Genomic DNA, 18,688 nt, shown 5'->3' on the forward strand with positions numbered 1-18,688 from the left:
GATATAGCAAGCAAAGGTCTGAAACTGAGAGAATCCCTGTCACCTAATGAGTTTTTCGGCGGGATGAGATTCGAATTAGGTCACACTCTTAGGGTTCATGCAGACATTCATGATTTTAGTGATGAACCTACATTAGAATAATTCTCCATACATTTTGCTCACACACCACACCCCAGCTTGAGCTTGGGTGAAACCTGTTCTTCCAATAATCAGACTTGTGTTTTCTCTGGATATGTGGTTGCTACTGAAGTTGAAGCAAGCAAGTATCATGGAGCCTAAAGGAAAGCATGGCTCTTTGCAGCTGCTGAGTAACCAAGCAGGAAGAAAAAGATGGAAGAAGACTGTTAGGGATATGTGGGAAAGCACCAATGGATGGTTAGGGGTGTTATGATAGGAGTAATGGGGTGCTGATACTGGGTGCCGTGTAATCAAGAGATCAATATAGCAAATACATTTTGGTCCTAGGAAACTAAACACCTGAGGGCTGAAATCCTATATCCACTTTCCCAGGCGTAAGCCCAATTGAACTCTATTCCAGGGTGATAACATTTTTGATAGTGTATTTGCAACTAAGGATAGGAACTACACAAAATGCAGGGGGAAACTGATAGGTTCTTAGTTTGTTATTTAAAACTTGCTACAGGAAGCTTCAAATGGAATCAGAGCAGGAACACTTCGGGGTGGCTTTTGAAATTCCTTTTTTTTATAAAAAAAAATCCCTTTAAAATCCTCTTTTCCTCATGCCATTTTCCTGATCTAAATCACTCCTGTTCCAAGTTGCTCTCAGCCCTTGCAGCAACTTTGAAAAATGTATGTAAATTGGATTGGAAATGTACTGCTGCTATCCATCAGTTTTGAGAATCAAAGTGCCAGGAGATCCAGTTGCGTATCAGATGTAGTTGGGCCCTCAGTAACAGATTTTTGTGGCCTCAGACGCTAGTGTGCTATTTATTAACCAGGAAGGTTTTTTTGTTTTGTTTTTAAGAAAAGAGAGTGGTACAACTGCCATTATGACATTTCCTTGTTATCAGGAAGCAGACAATATCGTCCATAAGATCAAACAGATGCAGTACACAGAGCTACTACCTTACGACCAGCTTCTCATTGAAAAGAGGGATCAAAAGGTGTTTCTGCAGTTTGGTAAGTTCTGTTCTATTCCTTTGCCCTTTTTTACTCTGCCATTGAAAAACACACTTCCAAAGGTGTAATCACTGAGAGAGTAATCTCAGTAGAGAGATTGATTACCTGCTTTAAATTGCTCTGTATAGAAACTGATACATGTGGTAAATGTTTTGTTTGCGACGATCCTTTTTTCCCTTTGCAATGCAATTGATTTCTTTGCATTAAGAAAATTGCCCGATCCATATGGTGAGAAGACCATATACTAACAGCTAACTGTGTTCTAGGAGTTGCCCCATACATTGATTTGAAGTAACCTGCATGATGTGCTTTGACGTGTGTACCCAGGTTTTGGTTAAAACAATAACTAGCCACCTGTCTCTTTCAGAGGAGGAAGAAATAACATTTGCCCCAACCTATCGCTTTGAAAGGAACACCCGGGAGCATTATGTCTACACCAAGCAGAAAGCAACAGGGGTATGCCATATCTTCCAGCATATTACGATGCTTCAAATGGTGTCTGTTGCCAGAACTGCTCCTCTTTCTACAGATTGCGCCATGAAAGAACTCTTAATTGGGAACAAGCTGCTGGCTTTTTGGCACCAGAGCTTTCCTTCTTATGGAGTGATGTGTCCTCGGTATTGATTCTCCTTTTATTTGCAGGTGAAATACAATTTGCCATCCTGGTGTGATCGAGTGCTCTGGAAATCATATCCCCTGGTGCATGTGGTGTGTCAATCTTATGGTGGGTAGAGAACAGATTGGGAATAGCAGCAAAGCTGGTTCAAACGGAAATGATTCAGAGCTGAATCTGTAGCATTGCCTTTCGCTGCCAAGTTCTCAGCAACGGATGCACCCTGTCGTTTCTGGCTTGGAATGCTTGCTCCTAAAACTTGGATGTGTAGTGGGGAGAGAATCAACTGTGTGATAACTGGGAATGCACCTTGCAGATGTTAGAACACCTCCTTAGCCTGCTGTCACTAAGCAGGAAGAACCTCACTACCGCCAGTAACCTGTAGAATATCCCATTTTCCATGAGTCAAAAGCTGTGTAACATTAAAGGGCTGCTGGTGGTTTAGTGTTTTTTAATCCCGGCTCCCAGTTCTGGCCTCTGGGAACACATTAAAAATACATTTAAAAGACAAACAAACCCAAATCAAATGCTTATAAGCAGCTCTTCGGCAAATGCTGTCAGTCTTACCAAAACGATGCACATAAAATAAAATCACAGTTAGGAAATATTTTAACCAAAATCATGATACATAGCAAACTATAACATGAAATGCCGTAAAATTATAGTTCTACAGCAAACACTCATTCTGAGGTAATTTTGACCTGGTGATGACAGGAAGATTAAAATGGGTGTAAGATAAAGCTCTCTAGGGAAGGGATTCCAAATGTGTAGTGCCAAAACAGAGAAGGCCCCACAATTGGCCACCACAACCTATCTTATTTCAGAGAGGGGCGAAATCTGAAGAAGGTACCCAAGGCTCACCTGGCCTGATTTGTTCAGGAATATGTGGTGTTTCAAGTAACCATGTCCAAAGCCTTTTGTCAGAAAACCTTTGTGTACTAGATGGACTGATCCATCTGGACTGATCCATCTAGTACACAACCCCCTTGAAAAGATGGGGCTTCTTGTTTCCATAAATAACTCTGAGCAGTGGCAGAGGAAGCCGCTCGGGCACCCGGAGCGGCAAACATGACGTGCACCTGGGGACGGGGCATCGCTACGTACGACACATGCTCCATACATAGTGATGCCGCACCTGCGCGCTACGTAGTGGTTTGCCGGCAGCGCCGCTCCAATGCCGTATGGACAGTGCCAGGATCCTCTGCTTGTGGCTACAGCCACAAACAGAGGATCCTCCACATGCGGCTGCCTGATGGCTGTGGTGGGGCGCCACTTTGTCACCCCGGGAGACGTGGCACCGGGAGCGCACCCCCCCCCCAGTTGCGACACCACTGACTCTGAGTATAGGACAGACAATTGCTTTATTCTCTCCATCCTTGGGAGACCAAGAAAAACAGAGGCTTAGAATTTGACTTTCCTCTTAGGATGCACCAGTGACATCATGACAAGTGATCACAGTCCTGTCTTTGCTACATTTGAGGTTGCTGTCACCTCTCAGTTCGTCTCAAAGAATGGTAAGCAAATGCAATGCAAGCTTTCCCTGCCCTTAATTAGTAGAAAATAATCTCATTCATTGCTTAAAAGCTATTATCTTTAACCTGAACATGTGTCCTCCTTTCTCCAGATGATAAGTACACAGATTCCCTGGGACAGATTGAATTCCTGCGCTGCAGTGCCACCCTTAAGACGAAGTCTCAGACAAAATTCTACATTGAGTTCTACTCCAGCTGCCTAGAAAGTAGTGTTTCTTCCACCTTTTGTCTTTATTATACAGAAGCTCTAATGATGTTTAGGTTATCAAGAAGGGACAATTTTGCAGAAGGGGGGCTATTGACAAACTCAAAAGCGGGGAGACAGAGAGAGAGAATCTGAATTTGTCTTTTGAAAGACTTCCTTCTTTGTTGTAGTAACTCTTCGGTCTTAACTGCTGTATTTTGCCAATTTTTATTTGTTGCTTTCCCATAAAATTTCATCATCAGGGCTGTTTCTCTTATTATCGCTTCTGTTTCCTACATACAGTATACCAGGGGTCAGCAAACTTTTTCAGCAGGGGGCCAGTCCACTGTCCCTCAGACCTTGTGGGGGGCCGGACTATATTTTGAAAAAAATATATGAACTAATTCCTATGCCCCACAAATAACCCAGAGATGCATTTTAAATAAAAGGAGTACATTCTACTCATGTAGAAATACCAGGCAGGCCCCACAAATAATCCAGAAATGCATTTTAAATAAAAGGACACATTCTACTCATGTAAAAACATGCTGATTCCTGGACTGTCCGCGGGCCGGATTGAGAAGGCAGTTGGGCCACATCCGGCCCCCGGGCCTTAGTTTGGGGACCCCTGCAGTATACCTTTAAAAAAAGCCCTACAATTCTGTTATCCAAAGGGCACAAGCCAGCCAGGCAACTGAGACTAGGCATAGACCCTGCAATTTAGTCTGCTGCTGCTGCATGGCAAATCCCTATATTTCTCCATAAATCACATATTTTAATTTATTTATCACCTTCTATGGCAGGCATAGGCAACCTTGGCTCTCCAGATGTTTTGGAACTACAACTCCCATGATCCCTGACCACTGGCCCTGTTAGCTAGGGATCATGGGAGTTGTAGTTCCAAAACATCTGGAGAGCCAAGGTTGCCTATGCCTGTTCTATGGTATAACATATAGAGCTCTCAGAGGCTTGCCTCCCATTCTGGCACTCCCCAGACCTACTTAGCTTCAACAAGGTTGCTGTATCATGCACCTTCAAACCATGCTCTGGAACTTACCACACAGTTATTGTGAGGGTTAAGAAGAGAGGGGGAAATACTATGCATGCTGCTCTGAGCTTGGAAGGAAATGTGATGTGGATGTAGCCCATCATTGCTATGTTATATTGGACATATACCAAGTTTTTGAACCCATTCAAGGTAGCATAGTGCAGTCAACAGATGTCATTTCTAGTCCTAACCTAATTCTGTGTTGTACAATAGTAGTACGCAGCATTTGGTGGTATGACTATATTCACTGTAGGAGAATGAACTTGTTCTCTCTCTCTCTCTCTCTCTCTCTCTCTCTCTCTCTCTCTCATATGTGTATGAGAGAGAGAAAAAAAGTCATTTTTTGCTTTTCTTGTCTCCAGATTGCATAGTCTTTGCACAAAACCTCTCTACCTTAAATTGGAAGGCTTGCAGTGGCATGCAAAATCAGTTTTCTATCTTCATGACAAGCAATTCAGAGCCTCCTTTGTCACAATCGCAGAGCAACTTGGGCAGAAAATATTAGGGGTAGCCATGTAAATGGATTCTCCCAAGATTGGGAGAATTGCCTTGTATTTTATCAGAACTTAAATTGGAATGCTGCAGCTTAATCGGATTGTGAATTGCAGCCAATAAAAACAGTTGATGCCTTGGGAGACAATCATTTTGTTTGTTTTGTAAGCAGAACTGTACATCAATGCTGGAAATTGTATGAATTCCTGAATCTGAGCCATTTATGCAGTGAGAGAGTACATGCCCAAAGTCTGTTGACTATTCTTTCCTCTGCAAAGAAAAATAGCATGCTTCTACTGTACTCTTATTCACATGTCACAGAGATCGATTAATCCAGCTCCACACAAAAAAATTGGGGGGAATATACAGAGATTTGCATACATTTCTATGGAAACCATGTGTTAGGAATCTTAAATTAGAATTTCAAAAATGTGCTATCTTGAGTGGCGTAGGAAGAGCTGTTATGTTCTCCTTATCCTCTTGTCCACGCATGCACTGAGACTTCTAACACCTTTTTTAAAATGGAAGGAAATAATAAAAAGGCAAGATAGTAAGGTCATTCAGTGGACTCATTTAATAAATGGACTTTGCAAACATTCTGATAGAATCAGATTCTTGTACACACAAATGTTTCCCATTTTTGTGTCCGGAAAGCAGAATAATTAGCAGTTTCCATTTGCTGCCAAGTTTTTTTTATTTTAGTTTTGCAAATGTGTGTGCTTGTTGTGCATTTCTCAGCTGGCAAATGATTTTCTTTTCTAACACTTTTGCAGGCTTTGTAAAGAGCCAGGAGGGAGAAAATGAGGAAGGAAATGAAGGCGAACTGGTGGTGAAGTTTGTTGAAGCCCTTCCTAAGGTAGCCTTGCAGTATGTTTTATGCTTTTTTTTAAACAAAAGTCTTCCATCTGTAGCTTTGCTACAGTTTATATAAAAGCACAAAAGATTGTGCAAAGTTCATCCTCGGTCACCATTGTTGCTTGTACAATCCTTCCACATGTCTCTGATTGTGCTACTCAATATACAGACAAGGGAATCATCTTGCTGCACGGAAATGTTTGTGTCAGTTTCACTTCCCTGCTGCTGAACAGCAGGGAAGCGGAATTGACCAAATTCTTTTTTAACATTCAGCAACAGAGGAGGAGGTGCACAGGAGGTTTAAAAAATAATTAGGGGGGGAAATCCTCAAAATTACAAGGTCATTTTGCTGAATGTATACCACCACTTTTGTTAGTTCAGCAAGCACCCTCCCCATTGCTTGAGTGCTACAGCAGGGAAGCATTTTGCCTCTTAAGATTGCAGGGCCAGATGGAGGGTATATTGAAATAAAAGGTACAACAAGGTACACAATAAAGTTACATAAATGAAATTAACACACAATCATGAAATCATGTGGGAGAGATATTTTTATGTCATGAGTCACTCTTGATGATCACTTCCCAGTGCGTCTTAAGTGTAGGGATGACAGGGTTGGGGTGAAAGCTGTATTTTCCTTGCACCAGCATTTTGAGATTTGACTGCTGTGAAAATACAGTTTCCCCAAAACAGGAGTCCTATTAATAGCTGTCAAGTTTTCCCTTTTCTCACGAGGAAGCCTATTCAGCATAATGGAATTTCCCTTAAAAAAAGGGAGAACTTGACAGCTATGGTCCTACTTGGGAGAAAAACTTCTAGATCTTCTTCAACAACCCACAGGGCAGATCCATTCTAACACTAACATTTTATGATTCCACATAATCAAAAGCTCAGACTCCCCAATTTTTGAAAATTTCCCTCTCTTCTAGATAGGCTATAGAATGGTTTCTTAGGGGCCCTGCTCCAAATACTTATACTAAACGAACATTGTTGTTTAGTCATTTAGTCGTGTCCGACTCTTCGTGACCCCATGGACCATAGCACGCCAGGCACCTCCTGTCTTCCACTGCCTCCCGCAGTTTGGTCAAACTCATGTTCGTAGCTTCGAGAACACTGTCCAACCATCTCGTCCTCTGTTGTCCCCTTCTCCTAGTGCCCTCAATCTTTCCCAACATCAGGGTCTTTTCCAGGGAGTCTTCTCTTCTCATGAGGTGGCCAAAGTATTGGAGCCTCAGCTACACGACCTGTCCTTCCAGTGAGCACTCAGGGCTGATTTCCTTCAGAATGGATAGGTTTGATCTTATCTTCTTGCAGTCCATGGGACTCTTGCAGTCCATGGGACTAAATGAACATATGAGTAATTAAATAGTTTGGAAGAACATGTTGAAATGACATTCCAGCTGGTGTCCTTAAAAGGACTTGCAGCTAAGGGCTGCCAAGAGAAATCTAGTAGCCCCAGTTAGCCGTTCATGATGTGTTACATTCCAGACTCCTACATAACAAGCATAAGAAGGGACAAGACCTTATGGCTGATTCTCCCTTCTACTTATTATATTATTATATTATTTTATTATAATGACACCCTGTGATGGCCATACATGGTCTCATCTTCACAGATTTTCAGTTCAGAAACTGGAGTTGGGCATCGCTTTCAGATACAGAACCCATATTTGTAACCAGATGTTCTAAAAACCTGAATAATATATTAAGGCAGCTACAAGATGAAAGAGATTATATGATGTGACTTCAAATAACAGGGATTTCTTCCTTGAAAACCATTGTTGATCAACTGAAATATTTGTTTCTACCTTTGCTGATACATGTGTTGTAATATCATCAGGGAAATTCTAACATTATTTTATCACAGCATTAACTGTGTCTCATTGAAAATGTTAAATTGTAACTTACAATTGCTTTAGAGTTGTGATATCAGAAGTGCACATACAAATCACCCTAAGTCATTAATGTCAGAAAGAATCGTACCAGTGGTTTCTTAGAAGGCAGACAGAGATACGCTAATACATTTGCTTAGCATTTATATAGTGTGTTTTAATGTTCAAAGCACATCACATAACTTAGTTAATTTTTATTTCATTATTTTTATTTATTTATTATTAAATCACTTCCTATGAAGATTAGGGTTACATAGCATGTATAATAGTTGCATAGATAAAAAAGCTAAAAGAATTGCACATATAAAATCAGTTAAAAACAAATATAAAAATAAAAGCAGTTTGAAGCAATAGCTGCACATACATAAAAGCTACTCAAATCCAAAAGAAATCAATTGGGATAAATATTTTAGAAGGCTTGTCCTTGTTTAGAAGGAACGTCTTCAGCAGGTGCTGAAAAGACAATAGAGAAGACACCTTTTTCCTGACATCTCTACCTTGTGACTTCATCTCACAGAGGCAAGGCTCAGACTGGGGACTTCCAGCTTTGTCTCTTTCCCACTGCACTAGCTCTATACCTTACAGGATTTCCACCATTCCTTTCTCTGAGGGCTGCTTCACATCCCATATTTTTAGGTGTACATTTATAACCATGTACACCTAAAATGCAACATATGAACGTATCGGAAAACATGTATGTTATCTAAATGTAGTAATTGGAGATCCAGGACTGGCTACAACGCCCCATCAAGTGTAGATCCTTCAGTCATTGTAATTTTTGTTCAGCAAGTAAAAAATTGTAACACTGGAATTCAAAAGCAGCTCTGATATTACCCTTAGGCTAAGATCCTGAATATTGTTTCTTGACAGTAAATCCCCTGATCACAATAGGACTCACTCCTATGAAAGCGCAAGTAGAATAGCAACTTTAATCACAATTTCCAAAAGGGTAAACGAAAACCATAGCAAAGAGTCCTGTAGTACTCTGAGCTTTGATGGCATAAGCTTTGACTGACTACAGATGCTAACTTTAACACAACTGCATTGGTAAGGGAAATGTGCTACTTTCTGGGATAGATATTGTATATACAGTCACCTCTCTGGTATTACTGACCTTTCTGAGCTTTCTCTTGCAGCTGACTCCAATTATTTCAGATCCAGAGTACCTGCTAGACCAGCACATTCTGATCAGCATTAAATCATCAGATAGTGATGAATCCTATGGTAAGACTTTGCCTCTATAGCTTATACATGAGTCAACCTCTCCTTACATTTCCCCCTCCCCCCAAAGTTGTTTAATGTGTGGGAGAAAATGTGTGTATGAATTTCTAGATTTCTAGGATCTCTTTTCTACGATAGCAACATTTTACAACAGCATATATTTAAAAAATGTAATTTTAAGTATTGCTGAGGATTATGGTTCTTTACACAAGGAACATAATCACTATGGATTTATCCAATCTCCCTCCAACAAGTTGCCTGTGCAAACCTGTCCTTCTGGCATTATCTGTTCCCTTGTCTTTCTTTTTCTTTTTTAAAGCTTTATTTAAACATTTAAGTATTACAAAACAAAACAAGAGGGAGGGAAACCAACAGTTCAAAACGAACACTATATATTCCATATACAGTGGTACCTCGGTTTAAGTACACAATTGGTTCCGGAAGTCTGTACTTAACCTGAAGCGCCTACTTAACCTGAAGCGAACTTTCCCATTGACAGTAATGGAAAGTGGATTAATCCATTCCAGATGGTCCGCGGAGTACTTAAACTGAAGCGTACTTAACCTGAAGCGAACTTTCCCATTGAAAGTAATGGAAAGTGGATTAATCCATTCCAGACGGGTCCGCGGAGTACTCAACCTGAAGCGTACTTAACCCGAGGTATGAGTGTAATTGGTTCCGGACGTCTGTACTTAACCTGAAGCGAACTTAACCTGAAGCGAACTTTCCCATTGAAAGTAATGGAAAGTGGATTAATCCATTCCAGACGGGTCTGCAGAGTACTTAAACTAAAAGTACTCAAACTGAAGCCTACTTAAACCAAGGTATGACTGTATTCAAATAAACCTAAAGAAAATAATAACCTTTCCCCCTTCCCCCCTCCCATCCCTCACGCTTCCCTCTATCCGTGTCCGATCTTCTTTTACCTACTGTACTATTTATAATTGTTGTGTTGTTCACTGTATTTATTTATTTATTCATTTATTTATCCTATCATTCCTACCAAATTTCGTGTTACCTTGCAGCTATTAAGTTATACCATATTAATTTTCAGGCTCTAGCACCCACTTTCACCATGTATTCCTTAACACAATTCCACTCTTTCTTAATTGCTTGATTGGAACATCCTCTGATTGATGCTATTAATTGCACCATCTCTGCAAATTCTAACATCTTTGTTCTCTATTCTACTAATTCTGGTATTTTGTCAGATTTCCAGTTTTTTGCCAGTACAATTCTGTCTGCCGCAGTTCCATAAAGAAATACATTCCTCCTTTGTCTTTCTCTAGGTGAAGGCTGCATTGCCCTTCGAAGTGGAGCTACAGAATCCCAAGTCCCAATCCAAACTATGCTAACACACCATGGGGAAAAGACAGGCATCTTCCAAGGCGAATTCAAGCTGCAAACATCTGAAGGAAAACAGAGAGAAAAACTATATGGTAAGTAAGGCAAGTTACATGAACAAACAATGGGCCCAAGGGCTCCCCCTTCTCCTGTTTCAGCCTGTCTGCAAGAAGATCAGCTTTCACTTCATTTTCAGTTAACCATAGTTTAGTGTTATGCCCAAACCTTAAACAGTGGCTAATCTTAACTAAGGTTTTATTAAAATAAACCAGCTTCATAAACCACAGCTTGAAGTTGACTTGTTTTGGTAATCCATAGTTAAGCCTAACCACAATTTTTCTGAGTTCAGACATACTGCAAAGCAACAGTTAGTTGAAAAAATAATGAAGTGAATGGTTCTGATCTTCTTCTCATAGCTGCACCAGCAGAGGAGGCGGGATTGGGGAGGCCATGAATCCAAGGTTCATTCACAAAATGGCAAACCATTGTTTGTCTGTTACATCCATAAGCAGAAAATATGTGAGGGGTAGCATGAGTCTTTCTCTGCTAAAATCGCTTATACGTGGCAGGGGAGAATCTCACGTTGCCCTTTATATATTTTGATATATATATATATAAAAGGAGATAAGTTTTCCTGTGTGAAGGTATTCTCCTTGTAAGGAGAGTATCAGTGTGTGAAGAAGCCATATTGTGAAGATCCTGAAGATGGACTCTGATAATGGAGTGTTTAAGCATTAAAAAAAGCAAACCACTGTGGCTTTTGTGGTTGAAAAGTAATTCCCGCCCCCACACTGTGGTATAAACAAATATACAGGAGATCTACGGAATACAGTTATAGCTCTTCTTTCCTGCTTCCAACCAGATGAACAGCGAGAGGGAGCCCTCTACCTGACGGTCAGCAAAATAGATTTCACATGCTTCTGCTTTATTTTCACTCCATATTATATGAATGATGTGACTAGCAACCATGTCATGGGCTTTAAAAAAAATTAATATCAGGCATGTACTGGGGTGGTTGAGCAGGGGCTTGTCATTGGCATCACAGTACACAAGGGAGGGGTGGCTATATATTGGTAGGTAAGAACACTCCTGAAAACCCGGGATTCTGCCTTTAAGACAGGGAATATAGACATATACAGAGAGGTGAGAACAAATCTCAAAAAAGGCATTAAGGCAGCAAAACAACAATATAAGCGTAAGGTGGAAAATTATTTAGCTGATAACAACATGGAACAAGTGTGGCAAGGACTGCAGCACCTAACCAACTACAAGGGCAATACGAGGAACATGGTTAAGGCTGATGATTCGATGGCAGAGGAGCTGAACATCTTCTTTGCTCGCTGCGAGGTTAAAAGATTGAACACTTTAGCTCCTGCCTACCAGCCTTCAAACTCTCAGCCACTCATTCTATATGATCATCAAGTGAAAGCTGCATTGAAGGCAGTGAATCCCAGTAAAACAGCTGGCCCAGATGGAGTGCTGGGGATAGTGGTCAAAAATTGTGCTGATCAACTAGCAGGGGTCCTGACAAGGATTTTTAACATCTCCCTGCAAACGGCGTGTGTTCCATCATGCTTAAAAGCAGCTACTATTGTCCCAGTTCCGAAGAAAACGGCAGTTACCTGCCTGAATGACTACAGACCTATTGCATTAACATCTGTAGTGATGAAATGCTTCGAAAGACTGGTCCTTCAACACCTTAGAACCTGCTTTCCACCGGACTTTGATGAACATCAGTTTGCCTATACAGTGGAACCTCGGTTTACGAACACAATTGGTTCCAGAAGTCTGTTCATAAACCGAAGTGTTCGTAAACCGAAGTGAACTTTCCCATTGAAAGTAATGGGAAGTTGATTAATCCGTTCTAGACGAGGAAAAACACCCCCTACAACGGATTAACCGCTTTGCTCCGATGCCTTTGCGGAGGCCGGGGAGCGTTTCCGCGACTGGGCTGCAGCCGCGAAAGCGGTCCCCGGCCTCCACAAAGGCATCGGAGCAAAGCCCCAGCCTCCGGAAGGCATCGGAAACGCTCCCTGGCCTCTGGAAGGCATCGGAGCAAAGTCCCGGCTCCGATGCCTTCCGGAGGCCGGGGAGCGTTTCCGCGACTGGGCTGTGCAGCCGCGAAAGCGATCCCCGGCTTCCGGTTGCCGGGGACTGCTTTCGCGGCTGCACAGCCCAGTCGCGGAAACGCTCCTCGGCCTCCGGAAGGCATCGGAGCCGGGACTTCGCTCCGATGCCTTTGCGGAGGCCAGGGACCGCTTTCGCGGCTCCCTGGCCTCCGCAAAGGCATCGGAGCGAAGTCCCGGCTCCGATGCCTTCCGGAGGCTGGGGCTTTGCTCCGATGCCTTTGTGGAGGCCGGGGACCGCTTTCGTGGCTGCAGCCCAGTCGCGGAAACGCTCCCCGGCCTCCGCAAAGGCATCGGAGCGAAGCCCAGCCTCCCCGAAGGTATCCAACGCTCCGATGCCTTTGGGGAGGTTTGGCCTTTGCTCCGATGCCTTCGGGGAGGCCGGGCCTTCGCTGCAGGCCTCCAGGAGGCATCGGAGCGAAGGCCCGGCCTCCCCAAAGGCATCGGACGCTCAGTAGACCTCCGGCACCTCGGTTTACTAACTTCCGGGTTAGGATAGTTCGTAAACCGAAAGTTCGTAAACCGAGGTGTTCGTAAACCGAGGTACCACTGTAGAAGAAATAGGTCTACAGATGATGCAATAGCTACCGCCTTTCATCTTGCAGCAAGTCATCTAGAGAAACCGGAGAACTATGTCAGGATGTTGTTTATTGATTATAGCTCGGCTTTTAATACCATCCTTCCGGACATCCTCATTAAAAAGCTGACTGACATGAAGCTTTCTTCTACCATCTTTGACTAGATTAAAGACTTTCTGATAGATCGGACACAAACAGTGACGATTGGACATGTAACATCTAATTCCTTAAAAATCAGCACTGGCACACCACAGGGATGTGTGCTAAGTCCCTACCTGTATTCATTGTATACACACGATTGTGTATCATCTGACCCGTCTACTGCAATTATTAAGTTTGCAGATGATACCACCATAATGGGTTTAATAACAGGTGGAGGCAAATCAGCATATAGAGGGGAGGTCCAAAAAATATCTACATGGTGCCTAGGGAACAACTTGTACCTTAATATCAGCAAGACAAAGGAGATGGTGTTGGACTTTCGGAGGAAGAGAGGAGAACTAGCCCCGCTGTACATCGGGGAGGGCTGTGTGGAGAGAGTCTCTTCCTTTAAATTCCTAGGACTTTATCTCAGTGAAGACCGTACTTGGAAAATCAATACAAGAGTATTGCGAAAGAACAATGTCAATCAACTTTTGATGATCTCCTTCTACCAGTCCACAATAGAAAGTGTCCTTTCATACTGCATCACAGTGTGGTATGCTGGTTTGACATCAACGGATAGGAAATGCCTACAGAGGGTGGTGAATACACCACAAGATATTATGGGCTGTCCTGTGAATCTGCTGGATGACATCGCGGAAGAACGTTGCCTCAGGAGAGTGAGGAAAATTCTCAGGAATGATTCACACCCTGGCCGGCACTTTCTTGATCTCCTGCCCTTGGGCAGAATATATAGAAGCATGATTAGTAGAATCAACAAGGTAAAGAACAGCTTCTATCCATGGGCTGTTAGGCTGCTGAGTGAAAAGATAACAACAGGGCAACTGACTTTCGGGTTTGGTGGGTGGTGGGTAAATGAGGGGAATTAAGCCTAAGAGAGCTGAGGGGGTGTGCTCGTGTAATCTCACTGTATGCAATTGTACAAGTGACAATAAAGTATTTCAATTTAGAACCTAAATGTTACAAACTTGTACTGAAGCCCTAAGCACTGTTATTTCTTTTGTGTCTTTCCTCTAGACTTTGTGAAGATTGAACGGGATGAGGCTGCTGGCCAGAAACCAGTGAGGGTCTCGAGCTGTGTAGACTATGCCAAGGAGTGGGAGCCGGTGAATAGGTAGGATATAGGCAGTTAATTTATGTGTGCAAAGATGACTGACATGTTGGCTGGTGACGTGCCCTCAGGCAGATCTGGATCTGCCAGAGGTGGTGTGCATTGCAGAATAAACAAGAAAGTTGTTTACATGTATTATTCCCCAGCACACCAAGAAAATATAATAAGAGCATCGAAAACTATCTCCAAATAAAGTAACAGATGTGAGAAATGGCTGAATGGAGAAAATGCTACCATTATGTTTGAAAATTATCAGATTATGGAACCTTCTAATGCACTGCCTTCCCCTGAAAGGGAGCCTTGTTCCAACAGAAAATCTACTCACATAATGGCCAAAGAAGCAGCAGCTATTGCCCGCTATCGAGGAACGGCGACAGCTTCTCTAGATGAACCGAGCAAGACTGATCTTTTGCGGTAGTGATTTTTACCTTAGTTTGCTTTGCTGTATGCACTAAAGAATTTTTCCTGCTTAGAAGAAAAGCCTGGAAATGCAGGCAGCCTCCAAATGTTGCTAGACTATCAACTCCCACCATCCCTCACCATTGGCTGTGGTGGCTGGGGCTGATAGGCAGCTGCGTTCAAAACATCTGGAGAGCACCAGGTTGGAAAAAGCTGCTCTAGATGAAAACCTTGCTTCTCTAACTTTGTTATTAAGAACACAAGACAAGCCTGCTGGATCAGGCCAGTGGCCCATCTAGTCCAGCATCCTGTTCTCCCAGTGGCCAGCCAGATGTTTGTGAGAAGCTTATAAACTGAACATGAGCGCAACATGCCCAGCTGCACTTCCCAGCTACTGATATTCTATGCTAAGGGTTGGGTTTCGCTTCTCTAACTCTGTATTCTACGGTCCTGACTGATTTTCTGTCTTCCGCAACTCTTTCTCCTCAGAAGTACAGTGGCCACAGATATCAATAATCCCAGCTACTTACGGATGGCGGCTGCCTCTCAACAATTCCCTGCAACAGGCCAACTTAAGCAGATTCCTTCACCAGACCAATTGCCTGTTGCATGGAACTATGACCTACAACCCAAAGACAGTACTTGTCTGATGGGACTAGAGTCTCCCACCACACCTTCCACCCAGTCACCCGGATCTCCAAGAGCACCCACTCAGTCTACAACTCATCGAAAGGATCAAGTGTGAGTTTTTGCACACCCTCTAGAAATGTTCTAATTCCTCATTCACCTGCTCTTTAGCAGAGTAATTCATCAGCGTTTGAGAGATTTACTGGGTTGTAGGCGGCAGGTGTTAACAAAGATTGGGAACCTGTGACACTCCAGTTGTTCCGATCATTCCAGACAACTGGCTATGCTTCCTGCGGCTAAAGGGAGCTGTAGTCCAACATTTCGAGGACATCAGATTCTCCACCCGTGAATCATAGAAACTAGAAAATACTAAGTGAGGTGCCACCCGCATCACCACCTTCCTGGTAGGCAGACACAATAACTTCTCTGGAGTGCATAGTTGGTACATCTAATTTCAACAAATCATTTCCAGCCCAGCTGAAGGCACTTTTTAAAATCTGAGCACTGTCATGGTGGTGAACAGGTTTTTAATACCACTGCCATTGTATAAAGTTCAGTCTTCACCAGCATTTTATTCTCATGTATTTTATCACAGTCATTTTGATTACTTCCCCCCCCATTTTAATTAATTTTGTTTAACCTGTCCTTGCTTTCCCTTTGATATTTCCCCCCACTCCTTTCCCATTGCAGATATGCCGAGGTGAGGAAAAGCATGGTAGAGCCATTTCTACCAGATGAAGTGTATCCTAAACCAGAGATGATTGATAACCCCCTGTATGACTTTGCAAAATCCAAGGACAGAGTGCCGTCCAAGAGAGAGCAGGAATTCTCCAAGATGTCTCGAAAAGAGCTCCCACATATCCCTGACCAGACCTTCCCTTTCCCCAAGTTACCGGAGCCTGACAGTAGCAAATCTGCGTACAAGCAGCAGTCCTCCCCACCCTTCCCAGTCCCTGCATCCAGAGTTCGTTGTCACACCTATTCCAACCAATCCGAGGGAAAGACTGCAGTGCCTGAAAAGACTTGTGGCAAGCAGAAGCCCTGTTCCAACTTAGACCCCCTAGTGCCACCATTCAAGAAACCTGTCAAATTCTCAAGGTCTGAAGTAGGACACAGCAAACCACCTCTTCCATCCAAGAGTCAAGTGGTGCTTGACATGCAGAACACCAAGGGAAAAGATTATCGAGACAGCTCAGAACTTCCACACCACAGAAAGCACCAAAATGACAATGGAACTGTAAGCCAGACAACGATGCCGGTACGTTTAAGATAGGACTGCAGGAAGTGGTTCAGGCAGAGATTTTCCCCAGCCCTACATGAAGATGCTGTGGGCTGAACCTGGAGCTTTTTGCATAACAAGCAGGTGCTCTGCCGCTGAGCTACTGTCTTTGCTTTTTGTTGCTGTGTGTTGTATCATTGTAGTGAAGGGGACTTACCATTTGTTGAAAATGTGCTTCAACAGCCTGCTGAAGTTTTGGGGCCAAATTTTAATTGGGGCAGGATGCTGCCGTGCTTTGGTGGTTACTTTTGCTGTAAGGCCACACAGAACCAAAAGGTTTGACTCTCATTTACCGCCAATGTTTGCATTTTTAGTGACTTTATAATAATTATTATATATTTATCCTGCCTTTTTCTATGTCAGGACTCAAGGTGGCTTACAGGTAACTAAAAACGGGGGGGTTATCATGAAAAAAGTTGATAGAAGTAAAACTATATGCATATATAAATCCTATTAAAACCATACCAATAATTACAATCAAAACAGTGTAACACCTTCCCTTTCATTAAAAGTAGTCAGTTCCCTAAACCCAAACTCACCCAAACCACTTCAAAATCCTATCTGTGCCTTCATTTCACGTAGCATTTCACCAAGGAACAAAGTGGGTTTGGGTTGTGAATAAACTAATAATGCAAATATTAGACTTATAATTGGAAACACAATGGTTAAAACTTATTTTGAAAAAAGATGTTGGTAGTAACAGGCAGTGAGTTTAGGGACAAGATAATGCACCTTGCTAAAGTACTGATGTTGGTCCTTTGCTTGATTTTAGAGAAGATCCTGATTGCAAGCTAATCAGTTTCAGGTCTTCTGCTGCACTGGTAGCTTTGGGGTAGTGGGCAGTCTGGGAAGAAGATAAAGAAGAATACTTTTTAGCTGTATGCCTCAATGGCACCAGAGACAACTGTCAAGTATTTGTTGGCTGCTTAAAACTTTAGGAGCTGAAGGGTCCCTTTGTGCAGAGATACAATATCTGATGAGATATTACACAAGAGCATCACCAGAGCAGATGCAGATAGTGCTTTTGCAAAGCAAACAGTAACTTAATGCAAAATGCATCCACCAACAATGGCTCCCAATATCATCTACAAGACAGATATTGCTTGAGGCAAACAATGTCTTGGTGGAGGGACTGGCTTAACATTTAGAATTAGGTTAAGATGTAGGCTCCTTGCCTTTGGGCACTGTAAATGCTATTTAAATATTCTGTAGGTAAGATGAAGAGTGGATGTTCTTTTTGTCTTTGCAGTGAACAGCAACTTCACAGATGAGACCTTGAAACGAGTCCTGAAGTGAACCTGCACGGACATTTCCGAGAGTTCATGTCTATATCCTCTGGTCTGGTTCACAAACCCCTGGAATTCTTTTAAAATTTTTGAAAGAGATAATCTCTATATATCAGTACACATCTCCTCAGACATCATGCAAGACTACTTTAGACTAAGATACATGAAGATGTCCGATACCAGCAAATGCCGTAATGGTTAAATTAATAATAATAATAATAATAGATTTTTTTACATTGCAGCTTTGGTGATTCTTTTGAGAGCAAAGGAGTTGTGAACATTTGTGTTACAAAAGGTACTAAGGATGGGAAAAGGGGGAAAGCACAAGTTAGGTACAGTACATCCAAAAAGTGCTCTGCATACACAAGCTTGTAGGTTACTGTATTTCAAACCTGAATGAGGGCAATTCTTTCTCAGCAGGAACCATCTTGAAATTGACAGAGCTTCATGGCATTCCTCCCCCAGTGGTGTGGAAAAACAAGAGCAAACAATGCTGTCAAAAGTGCTATAACTTTGTATTTTCACAGGATTAGGGCAGAAAGAGTATGGATTTTCTAGTAGTATGTGTGTCCCTTGAAACTGCAGATCTATTAATAGTAATCTGCCACCGAGTTTTTCTTCCAATTAGTTTGATGGGTAGCATGGATTGCGATAAAGGGGCTCCTTACTTGGAACAGAAAGATTCCTAGGTATTAATACCAGAAGAGCCTTAGCAATCTGATCTGTCCTCGTGGTTTTTTTATTAGTAAGTAGGAAAAAATGTGGAGGTTTTTTAAAATATCATTTTTAAGTACAAATGTGA

General features: G+C 42.4%; 1 protein-coding gene across 1 annotated transcript in view; it reads left to right on the forward strand.

Moving 5' to 3' along the window:
• INPP5D (inositol polyphosphate-5-phosphatase D) overlaps positions 1–18,418 on the forward strand; it is a 59,946-nt gene extending 41,528 nt beyond the window's left edge. The window contains exons 17-29 of the mRNA XM_060274655.1: positions 1,032–1,140; positions 1,508–1,596; positions 1,783–1,864; positions 3,178–3,267; positions 3,378–3,491; positions 5,783–5,865; positions 8,890–8,977; positions 10,264–10,413; positions 14,202–14,298; positions 14,590–14,709; positions 15,184–15,435; positions 16,012–16,579; positions 17,850–18,418. Of these exons, the coding sequence (XP_060130638.1) occupies positions 1,032–1,140; positions 1,508–1,596; positions 1,783–1,864; positions 3,178–3,267; positions 3,378–3,491; positions 5,783–5,865; positions 8,890–8,977; positions 10,264–10,413; positions 14,202–14,298; positions 14,590–14,709; positions 15,184–15,435; positions 16,012–16,579; positions 17,850–17,852 (1,845 nt within the window). The 3' untranslated portion in view covers positions 17,853–18,418. The remainder of the gene's footprint in view (positions 1–1,031; positions 1,141–1,507; positions 1,597–1,782; positions 1,865–3,177; positions 3,268–3,377; positions 3,492–5,782; positions 5,866–8,889; positions 8,978–10,263; positions 10,414–14,201; positions 14,299–14,589; positions 14,710–15,183; positions 15,436–16,011; positions 16,580–17,849) is intronic.
• Positions 18,419–18,688: the final 270 nt, after the last annotated feature.

The sequence above is a fragment of the Zootoca vivipara genome, chromosome 5, assembly GCF_963506605.1.
Source record: "Zootoca vivipara chromosome 5, rZooViv1.1, whole genome shotgun sequence".
Classification (NCBI taxonomy): Eukaryota; Metazoa; Chordata; class Lepidosauria; order Squamata; family Lacertidae; genus Zootoca; species Zootoca vivipara.